Source organism: Mustela nivalis, assembly GCF_964662115.1.
Source record: "Mustela nivalis genome assembly, chromosome: 11".
Classification (NCBI taxonomy): Eukaryota; Metazoa; Chordata; class Mammalia; order Carnivora; family Mustelidae; genus Mustela; species Mustela nivalis.
In genome coordinates, this window is record NC_139030.1 from 111,178,083 (window position 1) to 111,192,414 (window position 14,332).

The 14,332-nt window shown below is 39.8% G+C and overlaps 2 protein-coding genes across 2 annotated transcripts in view; both read left to right on the forward strand.

The window, feature by feature from the left end:
• The window catches only part of SLC40A1 (solute carrier family 40 member 1), a 747,507-nt gene that overhangs the window by 123,185 nt on the left and 609,990 nt on the right, over window positions 1-14,332 (forward strand). The window lies entirely within an intron of this gene.
• HIBCH (3-hydroxyisobutyryl-CoA hydrolase) overlaps window positions 1-14,332 on the forward strand; it is a 93,471-nt gene that overhangs the window by 72,450 nt on the left and 6,689 nt on the right. The window contains 2 exon segments of the mRNA XM_082690544.1: window positions 4,013-4,071; window positions 4,778-4,859. Of these exon segments, the coding sequence (XP_082546670.1) occupies window positions 4,013-4,071; window positions 4,778-4,859 (141 nt within the window).

A 14,332-nucleotide genomic window follows, 5' to 3' on the forward strand; every position in this document is an offset into this window, starting at 1 on the left:
GTTACATCTAGTAAAACATGATGGGTAGAATACATGCTCTCTTCTAAAACCTCACTAAAATTGTAAAAAAGAATAGAAGAGGCACAAATCCCCAAAGACAAACAAAACAGAAAAGGAGCAGGTAGGTATGAGAGGTCAGTATTTTGGAAGCTTGAAAACAGAAGGGTGAGGAAAGCTACCCTAGATTTGAGAATACTGCAGTATCTTCTACTTCAGTAGGGGAAACCAGGAAGAAGCAAGCAGTTCTTGCCCTCTGCCCTCTCTAAGGTGCCAGAGTCCCCAGAAGACTGGGACGTGGAGACGGGTAGAGAAACGAGAGGAGCAGTTGGGCCTCCAGAATTCTCCAGAATTCTCCCTGCTGTAGCACCAACTACCCTTTCATCGCTTGGCTGAAGAGTAGAAATTTACTACTTAGGTCCGATCAGACAGACCCAGCTGACTGGGGGAGGATGAAATGAAAGTGCTCTACTAAAAAGAGGCAGAACATAATCAACAGGAAGACCTCCAGCCTCTTTTCCTAGTTGGCTTCCAGACTATTAAATACCCTCTGTCTTGGTCTGGGCGACTATAACAAAAACACCACCAGCTGGGTGGCTTAAACAACGGAAACTGATTTCTCACAGTAGTGGAGGCTGGGAACTCCACGATCAGGTGTCAGATAATTAGATTCTTGGTGAGGACCTGCTCCTGGTTTGCAGATGGACAGACACCTTCTTTGTGTCCTCACACCACAGAGTGAGCGCTTTCAGGTCCTTCTTACAAGGGCACTAATCCCTTCGTGAGGACTCCACCCTCTTGACCTGGTCACCTCAGGGCCCCCCTTCCAAGTACCATCACTTTGGGGATTAGAGGTTCAACATGAATTTTGGGGTGACACAAACATTAGGTCAGTAGCTCCATCCCACTCCTAAGCAATACATTCGAAGAAAAAGGAAAAAACCTGTAGAGGTTGACATTTGAGGACCCCCTCCACAATGAAACATCCAGCTCTTTGCCCAGTCTTTTGTGATGCATCAGACAATTGACAGTCCTGTAACTGCAATTGACTTCACACAGGAAGCTCCTTAATTTTAGTACTTCATGCTGAAATTTTTTTATGCCAAGTGTAAAAACAGATTGGTCAAAGCAAAAAAAGGCGCTTTAAGCAAGCAGTGCCGGGAAAAGGACACTTAAAAAAAGAAAGAAAAACTATAGTTGTGAAAACTATAATTGTTCAGATAAGAGGAAAATATTTCATCTGTGAAATAAGAACAGATGGAATACAGCAGTCAAAGAATTTAAAAAAAAAATGTGATAATGAAAGGAAAAAAACCCCACAAACAGAATGGATTATAGTTGAAGGTTGAGGAAAACTCTAGGAGGACAAGAAGGATAATAAGGTGGAAAATGGAGAGGAAGGAACATTAGAGGTGTTATTCCAACACGTTTATATCTCATTATTAGGAATTCATAATAGAGAAGAAAAGGGGGAGGACATACTTAGAAAGGAAGTCTACAGATTTGTTCAGAACCGAAGAACAGGAGTGTGGGTTGGCGGAGCCCCTGAGGCCTCCGTGCGGCGAGCGTGAACGCGGAGTCCGGGGCGTTTCCTCAGCTTTTGTCAGAGCAGTTGACAGTCTCTCATGTTGTCTGTGTAGCGTGGGTCGGAGCGGGCGGGAGTCGAAGAGAGTTCTGCTAAATGTGTGGGCATTCGTCTATGGATGAAGTCATCTTGGCCTTTTTGTTTCTTTCTCAGTAATTTGGATGACAACGTTGATAACATTTTGATCAAATTGATTTGAAATTAAGAAAAAAATTAGGTAAAGGATTATGGATTTTAAAAAAACCCTTCAAGTTTAGAGTGACCTGTTTAATAGTATCAGTGTGGAAGGTAATAAATGTATGGGGAAACACTCCCTGCGTTTTCTGTTACTCTCACACCACTACCGCATTCACAGCTCTTCTGACCCTCGGTGTGTGGCTTTTCTATACACGGAGCAGTTCAGCGCAGCACCACCTGGGTGTCCTGTAGTTCCTTCATTTCGGGAGTGACACTTTCTTGCCGAGGTTAGCAATCCCGCACCCTAGGAGCTTATTCCCACAATACTGACCCCACTTCAGATGCCAGTCACAAGGCCTGTCTTGTCAGCTGTACTTCTTATTGGCCATAAATCAGTGTTCTCATGACCCCTTTCTTAGGTTTGATAATTTGCTAGAATTTCTCACAGAACTTGGAAACATTTAGTGTTTGTTGGTTTAATACAAAGGATACAATAAAGGATATGAATGGATAGTCTGCTGAAGGGTACACAGGGCAAGGTGCGGAAGGGTCTCAAGTCCAGGAGCTTCTGTCCCAGCGAGGGTGGGATGTGCTACTCTCCCCACTTTTTTTTTTTTTTTTAAAGATTTTACTTATTTATTTGACAGAGATCACAAGTAGGTAGAGAGGCAGGCAGAGAGAGAGGGAAGCATGTTCCCTGCTGAGCAGAGAGCCCGATGCGGGGCTCGATCCCAGGACACTGAGATCATGACCTGAGCCAAAGGCAGAGGCTGAACCCACTGAGCCACCCAGGCGCCCCTCTCCGCTCTTGTAGATGTGTTCATTAACCTGGAGCTCTCCAAACACCATCCCTTGGGGCTTCTGTGGCAGGTTTATTACATAGTCACTGTGGATTAAGTTATGAGCCTTGGGTGATGGAACTCCATCTCGAACCCCTTTTCCCTCACTGGAAGTGGAAGGAGGCAGGAGCTAGTGGCAGAGTTGGAGCTTGATTAGAAGGTGAGACTGAAAGTTCTCTTCTCATCACAGGTTGTTTCCCCTGGACACCAGCCCCATTCTTAGGAGCTTTCTGAAAGTCACCTCATTAATGTACCTGTGATGGAATGAGGCTTGTTATGAATAACAAAGGGCCCATTTCACCTTAATTTAGGGACAAATAACCAAATACAACAAAAGATGTTCTTCTTAAAGAAATTTCAAGGTTTTGGGGAGCTGTGAGCCAGGAATAAAGAACAAATATATAGGCAAAGACTGAATATATATTTATTATTTCATTTTTTAAGATTTTATTTCTAAGTAATCTCTCTATACCCAATGTGGGGCTCAAACCTACAGCCCCATGGTCAGGAGCCACATGCTGTACCCACTGAGCCAGTCAGATTTCCTTGTATTTCTTATTTTAAATCACGGATCACAAGAGAGATAAATGAAAATTTTGGATTTCAGTCCAAAGTACCAAATTCATAAAAGTACAACATGGGAGAAATGTAGCCTATAACAGCACCGGTTTTAAAAAGAAAAAAAAAAAAGACGATGACGACGATAGAACTTTCCCCAAAGTAACTCAAGACTTAGTCCTGTCAGTAAAAACATTGTATCCAAACACACAAAGAGACATGGAGCCGGACGCACTCTGCTGGGATCCAGTCGTACCTGTAGCGACTGTGTCGGCTCCACACTTGGTAAACTGGAGCCCGTGGAAGCCGGACCTGACTGTGAGGGGCCAGCAAGCTGTGGTCTGAGAAAAGAGGTGGAAGAGGGAGTCACCAGAACTGTAAACATGAGAGGATGGACTTGGCCCCAAATTTTTAAAAAAAAATCCTGACTACGGTTATTTAGGCATTGCGAGCTCCTTCTCACACTCGTGTTTTCTCTCCCCGAGTTCGGGCTGCAGAGATGTCAGGGATGTTGGTGGGTGTTTTCTGTATCAAATGGAAATTTGGGCACGGTCACTTCTCCGGTCCCCAACATCCTTAATTCGTTGCCATACTTTAGTGATAATGTAGCAAATAGAATAATACAGCAGTAAAAATAAAAGAACATGTTTTGCTGTCAGCACTTTTGAGAACCAGTCTGGAATAACCCATCTGAGTTTTGAACATGTGGTTACTATTTCTGAGACTGTTGGATATAATTTGACTGAAAGTGATAATCTGTCACAAAGTGTATCATTAAATAGGATAACATTTTAAAGGGTTTTTAGAAGATTTGGGTTGCTTCAAGTAAATTACAAGATTTTTCTTTTTTAAACAGTCCAAGATTGATCAAGACAAGTCTTTTATACTTGAGGAACACATGGACAACATAAACAGGTACTCAGAGGGAGATTTCAGTATGTCTGTTCTTTTGGAAGGACTGCATTAAGTTGAATTTGGTAACACTGTAATTACATTGTGTTCAATAATGCACTGCATTCTGAGATCAGATGGCATGGTACTTGTATTTATTTTGTTTAAAGTAGCTTCTTTCCTACTCTTTTGGGAGGAATATAAATCCATTATACTGAAATAATCTATCTGGCTGATTCATTTTAGTGGAAAACATTTTTTTTATGGGAATGGAGGCTGGAAAATAACAATTGAATTATCTTTTATCTTCGTAAAGTCATTTTTTATGGTCTTACAAAGCTGATCAGCAAAAGATTTTTTGTGCAGTGATTTGAGACATTGATAGACTGGCCTAAGGAACAAAGGGGAGGATAGAAACTATTGGAAAATAACATAACTGTCTTTACATTTTAGAAGCATCCATTTTTCACAGTTAAGGTATTTATTTATATGTAATAGATGCAAGGAAGCATACGAGAAAATTTCGGCTTTATTTTGCACTAATAAAAGTAGACTGCAAACGCTTACCCAGAGAAGCAAGGTTTTATTTCATCATCCTGTAAAATAGCTTGGAAAATTTTTCCATTATTGAAATGGAGTTTGGGGAAAGCCTGTGTTTAGATTCATTTCTATTTTGGAAAGAAGGAATTGCTTGCGGATTTGGTCAAATCATGTGTTTCCTTTTTTGTAGTTGGTTCTCGGCCAATACTGTGGAACAGATAATTGAGAATTTACAGCAAGATGGTTCATCTTTTGCCCTAGAACAGTTGAAGGTAATATATGGATCTTTTCTGTCCTGAGTGTGGTGAATCCTTGTGGTAAGGAAGCCTCTCCAGAGCCTCTTGTGTCCGAGCTCCATGGCGGGGACATGAACCACTGCACAGGTTTTGGCGGGGGGAGGGCGTTGTCTTTTTTTTTCCCCTGAACTCAGTTGAGTCTCAGAAAGCATTTTCACAAAACCTGTATCTAAACCAATTGCCTTGTCTCCCTGCCGGAAGTTGATAGCAAAGTTGAGGTGTTTTTAGGTCCCGTGACTGTAGCAGAGAGAGACATCAGCAGGCATGCCTCTTCTTCAGGGAGCCCTGCTTGTCCTGGGGAGAAGCATTTAAGGACATTTTTATTAAAAGTATTGGGTTACTGGAGTATAGTCTTTTTTATAATGTATTGTAATTCTGCCATGAATCTATAAATTCAGTTGAGTATGCAACAGATCAGTATATAGTCTAAGCAGTAGGTTTAATTAAAAAACAAAACAAACCCAAACGATTCTTTTTAAACTAGTAAGAGGCCCTTCTCTACTCAGAGCTGAGTTTTAAGCAGTGTTTCTCAGGGTTAGGCACACTTCGATTTTTCTACAATGTGACTTGACTGGTAACAGCAAAACAAAAGCCATTTTTGTGTAAAGGAGTGCATGTGTACTGCCATGCCTAGAGCTGTGAGTGTGCGACTCAGAACATTTCGGACATCTACACAAAGAGAAAGAAGTGTGTTTCCTTCAGCTTTATAGAAAAGCTGTTAATAGCTTGCCCTTATTTGATAGTATTTTTCAGTTTGTAGGTATAATTGTCATGTTTCAATTGTCAGAAAACTTACTGACAAAATACTTGAAGTTTCACCTGTGAAGATAAAAACACTTCCCCATTGTTACTATATTGTCTCTCTCTCTCTTTTTAAAAGATTTTATTTGAGAGCTGCTCTCACACATCAGGGTTGGTAAGGGGCAGAAGGAGAGGGATAAGCAGACTCCCCACAAAGCATGGAGCCTGACAGCCCAAGCAGATCAGGGGGCTCCATCCTAGAACCCCTTGACCTGAGCGGAAGGCAGACACTTAACCGACTGAACTACCCGGCACCCCTCCCATTGTGAACTATATTCCTAACGTGGAAATCCCAAATTAGTCTCGTAGGGTCTTATTTAGTAATTAGAATTCTATTAACATTCAAGGCCAGGCATAAATTAGAGTAGATTGCCCAGTCATATGCTATCTTAACTCACCATAGTAAATTAATGTGAATTTTAACAGATTTTAGGAATGCTCACATAAATCTAGACAATCATTTTATATTTCAGGGATTCTGAAGTGAAGCTGGTTCTCTTGTTTCCAGAGCAATATAGAAACTAGCATTCCTGTTTTTCTCCCTAAGCTGTTAATTAGGCACTTAGTACTTTCGTTTGAACATAGTCATGCAGCACATTACCTCATGCCTGTATGATGTCATTTTAAAGCAGTACAGATGTGCAAGATGACATTTTAAAACCACTGGCCTACCCCAGAACCGAGGGATAGAACTCAATATTCTTTCAATATTCTTTCTCTTCCTTTGGCAATATGATTAGTCCGCATCCGGAGGAGGGTACCTGGCAAGCCATCCATCACAGCGATGATCACCCTAGGCTAGGGTCACGGTAAGCACTCTTATCAGAAGGACAGGTTTTGGTTTTTATTCAGATCTGTAGTTCAGATGTGGCTCCAGAATGTTAGTATCTGCTGGAAACATCGTGATGTGAAGATCCAAAATCCCCACTGAGGCTTCTCTGATAGAGCTTACATACAAGGTTTGTTTTAATTATCTCGGCCAGAAACATACACCAAAAAGTAGCCCTGAAGGAGAAAATAGCTTTTGTTGCCTCAGTGAAAGGTTTGCAGATCAAATGTTTGAACAATTTTTTTTTAAAAGATTCTAATACTTGTGTCATTAAGCTTCTAGGATTGCTCCTAACCCCTGTGAGCCCTTCAGGGACTCCTGTCTCCTTCTGTAGATCCTAAGGATCTAGTAGTCTGCTTATGGTCCAGATTGCAGCCACCTTCTATGTGTAAGGGTTCCTTTCCACAATTGCAAGTGATATCAGTAATCAAAGAAAGATGAGTAGAAGAGATTGAGACCCTACCCTCCCAAAGCCCAACTGTGTCAGCAAGGACAGTACGCCAAGGAAAGGTATTTCAGCAGGATCACTAATCCTCAGTGCTAGAGTAGGAAGTCCATGGCCAGAGAGAAAAATAAGAACAAGGAGCAAGATGTCCAGTTAGTGTCCAGGAAGGCGTTCCTGAGCAAATGGCCAAAGAAACCCATGCTGTTTTTGTCTTGTGTTTTAGGTGTTTATTCTTAGTGATCGATATGAGAGAGGAGAGGAGAGAGTAGCCTATTGTGTTAAAGGCTTAAAGGGCATATAAGTTCCTCTTTAAAATATTAGATAACTTTTAAAATTCTTTGGAATTTCTTCTAATTACCAGTGTGGGATTTATGTATTTGTTTACTTTTGAATGTTCATTTTGTGAAGAATAAATCTCAGGTTTATACTTGAAGTTAGTATTTTAGAATATGAAAAGCTACTGTAAAGAAATCATACACATGAAAAATTTGGGAAAAAGGAAAACTAAGGATAAATAGGTATAGATTTTAAGAAAGAAGAACAGCAAAATATTAGAGAAATTAAATTTTAAAGTTTACTAATCTTTCTGTAAGCTTTGAGAATTAGCCATGTACTGTATTATTTTTAAAAATTAAGTGACCGGTGTTCATGAAGAATTAAATGCTACAGAAATTGTCCTTCTGTTGTAAACAACTAGAAAACTGGACAAAATATATGAAACAAGTGTTTGTTAATATTGGACAATGCAGATAGCATAGGACTGATTCCCGAGAGCAAGGAAACAAACAGAAAAGTCCTAAGATTGATTTGGTTTCCTTCTTGCAGAAATTTTCAGAATATTGATCTATACGTGTTTTAGGTAAAACTCTATAAGACCAGGAAAGAACCAGAAGAAAACAGTAGTTTGGACAGTTAACAGGATTCACAAAGGTCTGGAGACTTCATATTACCATCAGCCAGAAGGTTTACACTTTAGTTGGTGGTGGGGGTAGATTAATACTAAAGTAAAGGCTGTCCAGAGCTCCCAAGATAATTCAGCAGGAAAGAGATCGATAAATGGTCCTGGAACACCTGGATATCCACGTGTGAGAGGAAGAAGTGCTTGATTCTTCCCTTATACGTGTAGGGAAGGAGAAAATTCTCCTCTGTCTTCTGAGGGTCTCCAGCCCAGCCTAAGCATTAAACTGACATAAGCCGGATAGATTGATAGGAGAAAAGATACAAAAGATACTAAATTTTTACATGTATATGGGAGCCTGCACAAGAGAATGAAGATATGAACAAATAACCAGAGCAGGAAGATTTTATGCCTTTTAGACAATTTGTGAAGAATTAACAAGAGAAAGGAGGTTGGTCTAGTGGTAGTAAATGGTGAAGGAGGAACTGGGAAGGTAAGGGTTGGTTTAACAAGGGTTATTTGTATAAACGTCTGGGCTGCATGTTCCCTATCTGGTGAAAGAATGTCTTCCTTCTGCTACACACAGGGCATCTTTCACATAGGAGTTTTATTTCCTGGAACAAAGGGAGGGTCATACTGTTTCTCAAGTGCCTTTAACTCAAAATAACCAATATGTCTAAGTGTCCTGTCTCGAAGTAATGTGCTCTGAACTCCACCATATGCAAGTCAAAGTGGATTATGCACCTAAATACAGGAGCTAAAACTGTACCACTTCTAAAAGAAAACAGAAAATCTTTGTGACTTTATGTTAGCCAAGACTTTTTAATGCAAAAAGCAAGAGCTACACAAGAAGAAAATTAATAAGTTGATCTTTATTATAATTAAATACTTTTCTTCTTTGAAAGGCACTATGAAGAAAATAGACCACATCTGGGAGGACATATATTTGCAAAACTCATATTTGATAACAGGGCTTTATTGTATATAAAGAACACTTGTAAGTTAATGAGAATACAAACAGTGCACCTAGAAAACAGGAACCTAGACATTTCACCAAAGAACATGTATGAATGGCCAGGAAGCACGCATAAAAATGCTTAAGATCTTTATTCATTAGGAAAATGCAAATTAAAACCACAGTGAGATGTCACTGTGCATCTGCTGGAGTGGCTAGCATGTAAAAGGTTGACTGTACCAACACCCAAGTGTTGGTAAGGAAAGGGAACATCGACAACTCACACTGCTGGCAGAAAAGCCGTTTGGCAGCCTCGTAAGTTAGATGTACATTTACTGCAAGACCCAACAGTCCCGCCCCGAGGGATTTACCCAAGAAAAATGTAAACATATGGCTATGCAGATGCTTTTCCTCACACGTTCATAGTAACTTCATTATAATGGCCCCAAACTGGAATACCGCTTGACTGTGGGAAGGGACGAGTTAGCGCTGCGTGAAACAGCGTGGATGCGTCGCGGAAGCAGTGTGCCAGGTGAAAGCAAGCAGACACGACACACAGAACTGCTTACTTTTGATTTTATTTTTATGAAATTCTAGAGAATACAAAATTACAGGGATAGAAAATACATCACTTATCTGCGGGTAGAGTTGAGGGAAGGAGAACTTCGTGGTGATGAAAATGTTCCAAATCCTGGGGCGCCTGGGTGGCTCAGTGGGTTAAAGCCTCTGCCTTCGGCTCAGGTCATGATCTCAGGGTCCTGGGATCGAGCCCCGCTTCAGTCTCTCTGCTTGGCAAGGAGCCTGCTTCCTCCTCTCTCTGCCTGACTCTCTGCCTACTTGTGATCTTTCTCTCTGTCAAATAAATAAGATCTTAAAGAAAAAAAAATGTTCCAAATCTTGATTGTAGGAGTGGTTGCACAACTGTATACATTTATCAAGCGTTACAGAACTCTTCACTTAAAATGAGTGAATTTTATATCTAAGTTACATGTGAGTAAAGCTAATTATTTAAAAAAATCAAAACATACCTAATTATATTTAAAAAACAGTTTGACATATAGAAGTAGGTATTTGATTTGCTGAAGGTACCCATTACACTGTGCTGTTTATTGCTATGAGTAAGAGTAATTTAATGGTAGTGTGGCTGGGTACGTTGTGTCTTTGGAGAAGGAGGACAGTAAACCGTAAAGGGGAAAATACATCAATATGTGTAAACAGGAAACAGCTTTCCGGTGATGGATCCACTGGTGGATTATCAGTGACCCTAAAACACTATCATGAGCATTTGGGAGATCATGAAAGAGTGGTACTTGATTCTTTCGACATTATCTTTGCCCTTTTATTTAAATTGCTAAGCCTTTTAAGAAATTACTGGAAAAGTCTTAAGATACGATTGCAGAAAGCACTCTTGTTGGACTGGCTCTAAGCCTTTGCTGTAGATAAAAGAAGTACCAGTTCCCATTTCTTTAAAGTAGTATTTGGTCTTTATATAGTAGGACCCTTCAGAATGATAAAGAATATATTTAAAAATAAATGTTTCTGTGAAACTGCAGTATGCTATGAATTAGACTGACTTGCTTTAGTGCAGGTATTTTGTATTTCTGTTGGTTTATTGTCAATCTGAAACTTGGAAAAGATTTATAGGTATAAGTACAAAATATGTAAGATTATTTAGAAAAGTATTCACCGTTCATAGTATAGAAAATATAAATGATCCAAATATACACAAATTCCTAATTGTTGGGGTTCCTTTTGGAGTTAAATCTGACAGCCTAGACTTGTAGAGAATGTCATAAGTGACATCCTTTTTTTATAAAGAAAAACCTCTGTAGCTTCTTTTCTAAGATCATCTCTAAATCAGAGAAGGATTTGGAGCTTATATGTCTGTATTGTCCCTTCAAAGAAGCCTGAGGCCAACTTGGTAGAATTTTTCTAATTGTATCATTAAAGGGTTGTTGAAAATATTGTTCTTTTAATTGTATCAGTATAGGCTTGTTGGATAATGCATATCAAACAGTATGTTATTGAGTGTTCTGGTAGATGCTGAAGGGAGAGGTAGAGGGTGTATCCTGAGTTTTTCTTTTGTTGGAAATCCCTAAGATTTGGTAAAACTTAATAAGAGTTCCTAGGACTCTTACCAAAAAAGCAGTGACTGTAATGCTGATAACGCTCTGAGTGCAACCATGTCCGGGTCACTGTTGTCTTCTCGGAAGTGTCTGATGCATAGTAGATGCTCACTAATACTGAATGGAGATGAGAATGTGAATTATTTGATAAAAATATAGGAAAAAAGAAGTTGGCTCTTTGGCACACATGAGACAGCTTATTTTTAAAGGGCCGGATAATTTAGTTACAGCACTAACCAGTGTTTTACCAAGGAGAAATATGTTCACCAGGTTGTGTGGTTGCATGACCGTATCCATACACATTTCTGACATAGTTGAAGATCCGAGTCCTCATCATTTGTCCAGTGTTCTGGAATAGTCTCCGTGTTCCCTTTGTAATGAATGAGGCTCTATTACACGAGCTCCTTTAACCCTCTTGCATCATCCTTTTGATTCCTCTGACCCGTGTCTCCCTTTTTGCTGAGGGAAACATCCCCAAATGTACTTTCATTCCATCCTTTCCTGCCTCATTGAGGAGCTACTTGGCCATCAGTCTTCTCCATCTTTCAGTTATCTGTAAAATTTTACCTTCTTGGGTGACTGCACATTTCCTTCTGCCCTTATTTTCAAAAACTTTCCTGCTCTTAGAAAAAGCCTTCTCTGGGGCGCCTGGGTGGCTCAATGGATTAAGTCTCTGCCTTCGGCTCAGGTCATGATTCCAGGGTTCTGGGATCGAGCCCCACATCTGCTCAGCAGGGAGCCTGCTTCCCCCTCCCTCTCTGACTGCCTCTCTGCCTACTTGTAATATCTCTCTCTCTGTGTCAACTAAATAAAATCTTTTAAAAAAAAAAAAAAAAAAGAAAGAAAGCCTTCTCTTAACAGTTTTTCCTCAAGCTACCATCCTGACTTTGTCTTCCCCCCCTTTCCACCAAAACTATACAAGTAAGTTTTTATCAACTCCTATCACCTGACATGATGTCTTCTCCGTCTTTTCTCCTTGACTTTTCATCAGCCTTTGGCATTGATTACCTCTGTAACCTTGTGTGTAGAGTGAAGTAGACTTTGGGATTGTCAGGCTGGCGGTTGGACTCCTCTCTGAGTGACCTTGGATAAATTCTTCCCAGGCTGGTTTCCGCGTTTGTACAGCGTACACCCGTGTGAGCGAAGGGAAGTGTGCTCAGTACATACTCCTTCCCTTCCCTTCCCTGTTTGGCTTGGTTTCTGGCTCCTTGCACTATCCATTTTTGGGGTAGATAGTATTACAGTCTCCATCTGAGAAGTGAAGAAACTAAGATCAATCATGTAGAAGGGGGTAGGGCCGGAATTCTACCACTGAGTTGTGGACTGTAGAGTTCAAACCCTGAGTCTCTGCGCCTGATTGCCAGTATACTAAGAATCGTTGGAAACTAGTTTTCCTTGGGTTGTCAGTGCACAACCTATTTTCTAACGTGGTGTCTGTTAACAGGAAATCTAATTACTAATTCATTAAATGTCTTAACCAGTGGAGCTTTTCAATTGAAATTTTCTTCCCTTTTTTTTCTAGTGTACTTATGTGTGCATGACACAGGCACAAACACCTGGAGCCCTTACTATGTGGCCATTTTTTCCTGTCTGTCTCATCCATTCTTCCACCCACCCCTGCCCCCCGATAACCACCAGTTCTCTGTATTTAAGTCTGGGCTTTTTTTCTTTGTTTATTTGTTTTGTTTCTTAAATACCACATGAATGAAATCATATGGTATTTCTTTTTCTCAGGCTTATTTCACTAGCATTATCTGCATGAGGTCCATCCATGTTATTGCAAAAATCAAGATTTCGTTCTTTATTATGACTGGGTAATACACCATTGTATATACGTGCCACGTCTTCTTTATACATTCACACTTGGGTTCCTTCTGTATCCTGGCTACTGTAAATAATGTTGCAATAAACATAGGGGTGTGTGGATCTTTTCATATTTAGTGTTTTTGTTTTCTTTGGTAAGTACCTAGTAGTGGGATTATTGGATCATATGGTAATTCTATTTTTAATTTTTTCGAGGTACCTCCGTAATGTTTTCCACAGTGGCTGCACCAGTTTATATTTCTACCAACAGTGCATGAGGGTTCCTTTTTCTCCATATCCTCACCAACGCTTGTTCCTTATCTTTTTGATACTGGCCATTTGACAAGGGTATACTGTATCTCATGGTGGTTTTGATTTGTATTTCACTGCTGATCAGTGATGTTGAATATCTTTTCATGTGTTTGTTGGCCATGTTTATGTCCTCTTTGGAAAAATGTCTGTTCATGTTTTTTGCCTGTTTTTTAATTGGATTGTTTGTGTTGAGTTGTACAAGTTCTTTATATATTTTAGATATTAATCCCTTATTGAATGTATCATTTGCAGATATCTTCCCCCATTCAGTAGGTTGCCTTGTCATTTTGTTGATGGTCTCCATCACTGTGTAAAAGCTTTTTATTTTGGTGTGGTTCCTCTAATTTATTTTTGCTGTTTCCCTTGCCTTAGGAGACATATATAGGAAAATGTTTCTACTGGCAGTGTCAGAATTACTACCTGTGTTTTCTTTTAGGGGTTTTGTGGTTTCAGGTATCACATTGAGGTCTTTGATCCATTTTGAGCTTATTTTTAATATGCTGTATGAAAGTGGTCCAGTGTCTTTCTTTTGTGTGAAGCTGTCCGGTTTCCCCCCACCATCTGTTAATGAGCCTATCTTTTCCCCATCGTATATATATCCTGCCTCATTTCTTACAGGTTAGTCGTCCATGTAAGTGTGGGTTTATTTCTGAGGTCTCTTTCCGTTCCATTCCATGTTTTATAGTATTACTACAGCTTTGTAGTATTATCTTGAAATCTGGGATTTTAATACCTGCAGCTTTCTTCTTTTTTCTCAAAATTGCTTTGGCTGTTTGGGGTCTTTTTTGGGTCCATATGGATTTTAACATTATTCTAGTTCTTTGGAAGATGCTGCTGGTATTTTGATAGGGATTGCATTAAATCTGTAGCTTGCTTCGTGTAGTATGAACATTTTAAAATACTGGTTTTTCTAATCCATGAGCGTGGAATATCTTTCTGTTGTTTGTATCATCTTCAGTTTCTTTCATCAGTGTTTTATAGCTTTCAGCATACAGGTCTTTCACCGCCTTGGTTAAGTTTATTCCTAAGTATTTTATTATCTTTGGTGCAGTTGTAGATGGGATGGTTTTCCTGTTAAGTGGCCTTTTTAATAAGAGTAATTGGTAGCCAACTGAGGAAGTATGGCAAAGAGAGTTTGTGTTTTGAGAATTCTAGATTGTATATAAAGTGCAGTTAGCCTAACACAGGCAGTTAGTCATAATGGTAGTGTGAGGTACGTGATTGTGGGCTTTTATACTATAGCCTTTTGGAAAGGGAACTATAGCTTCATTGACTTTGTA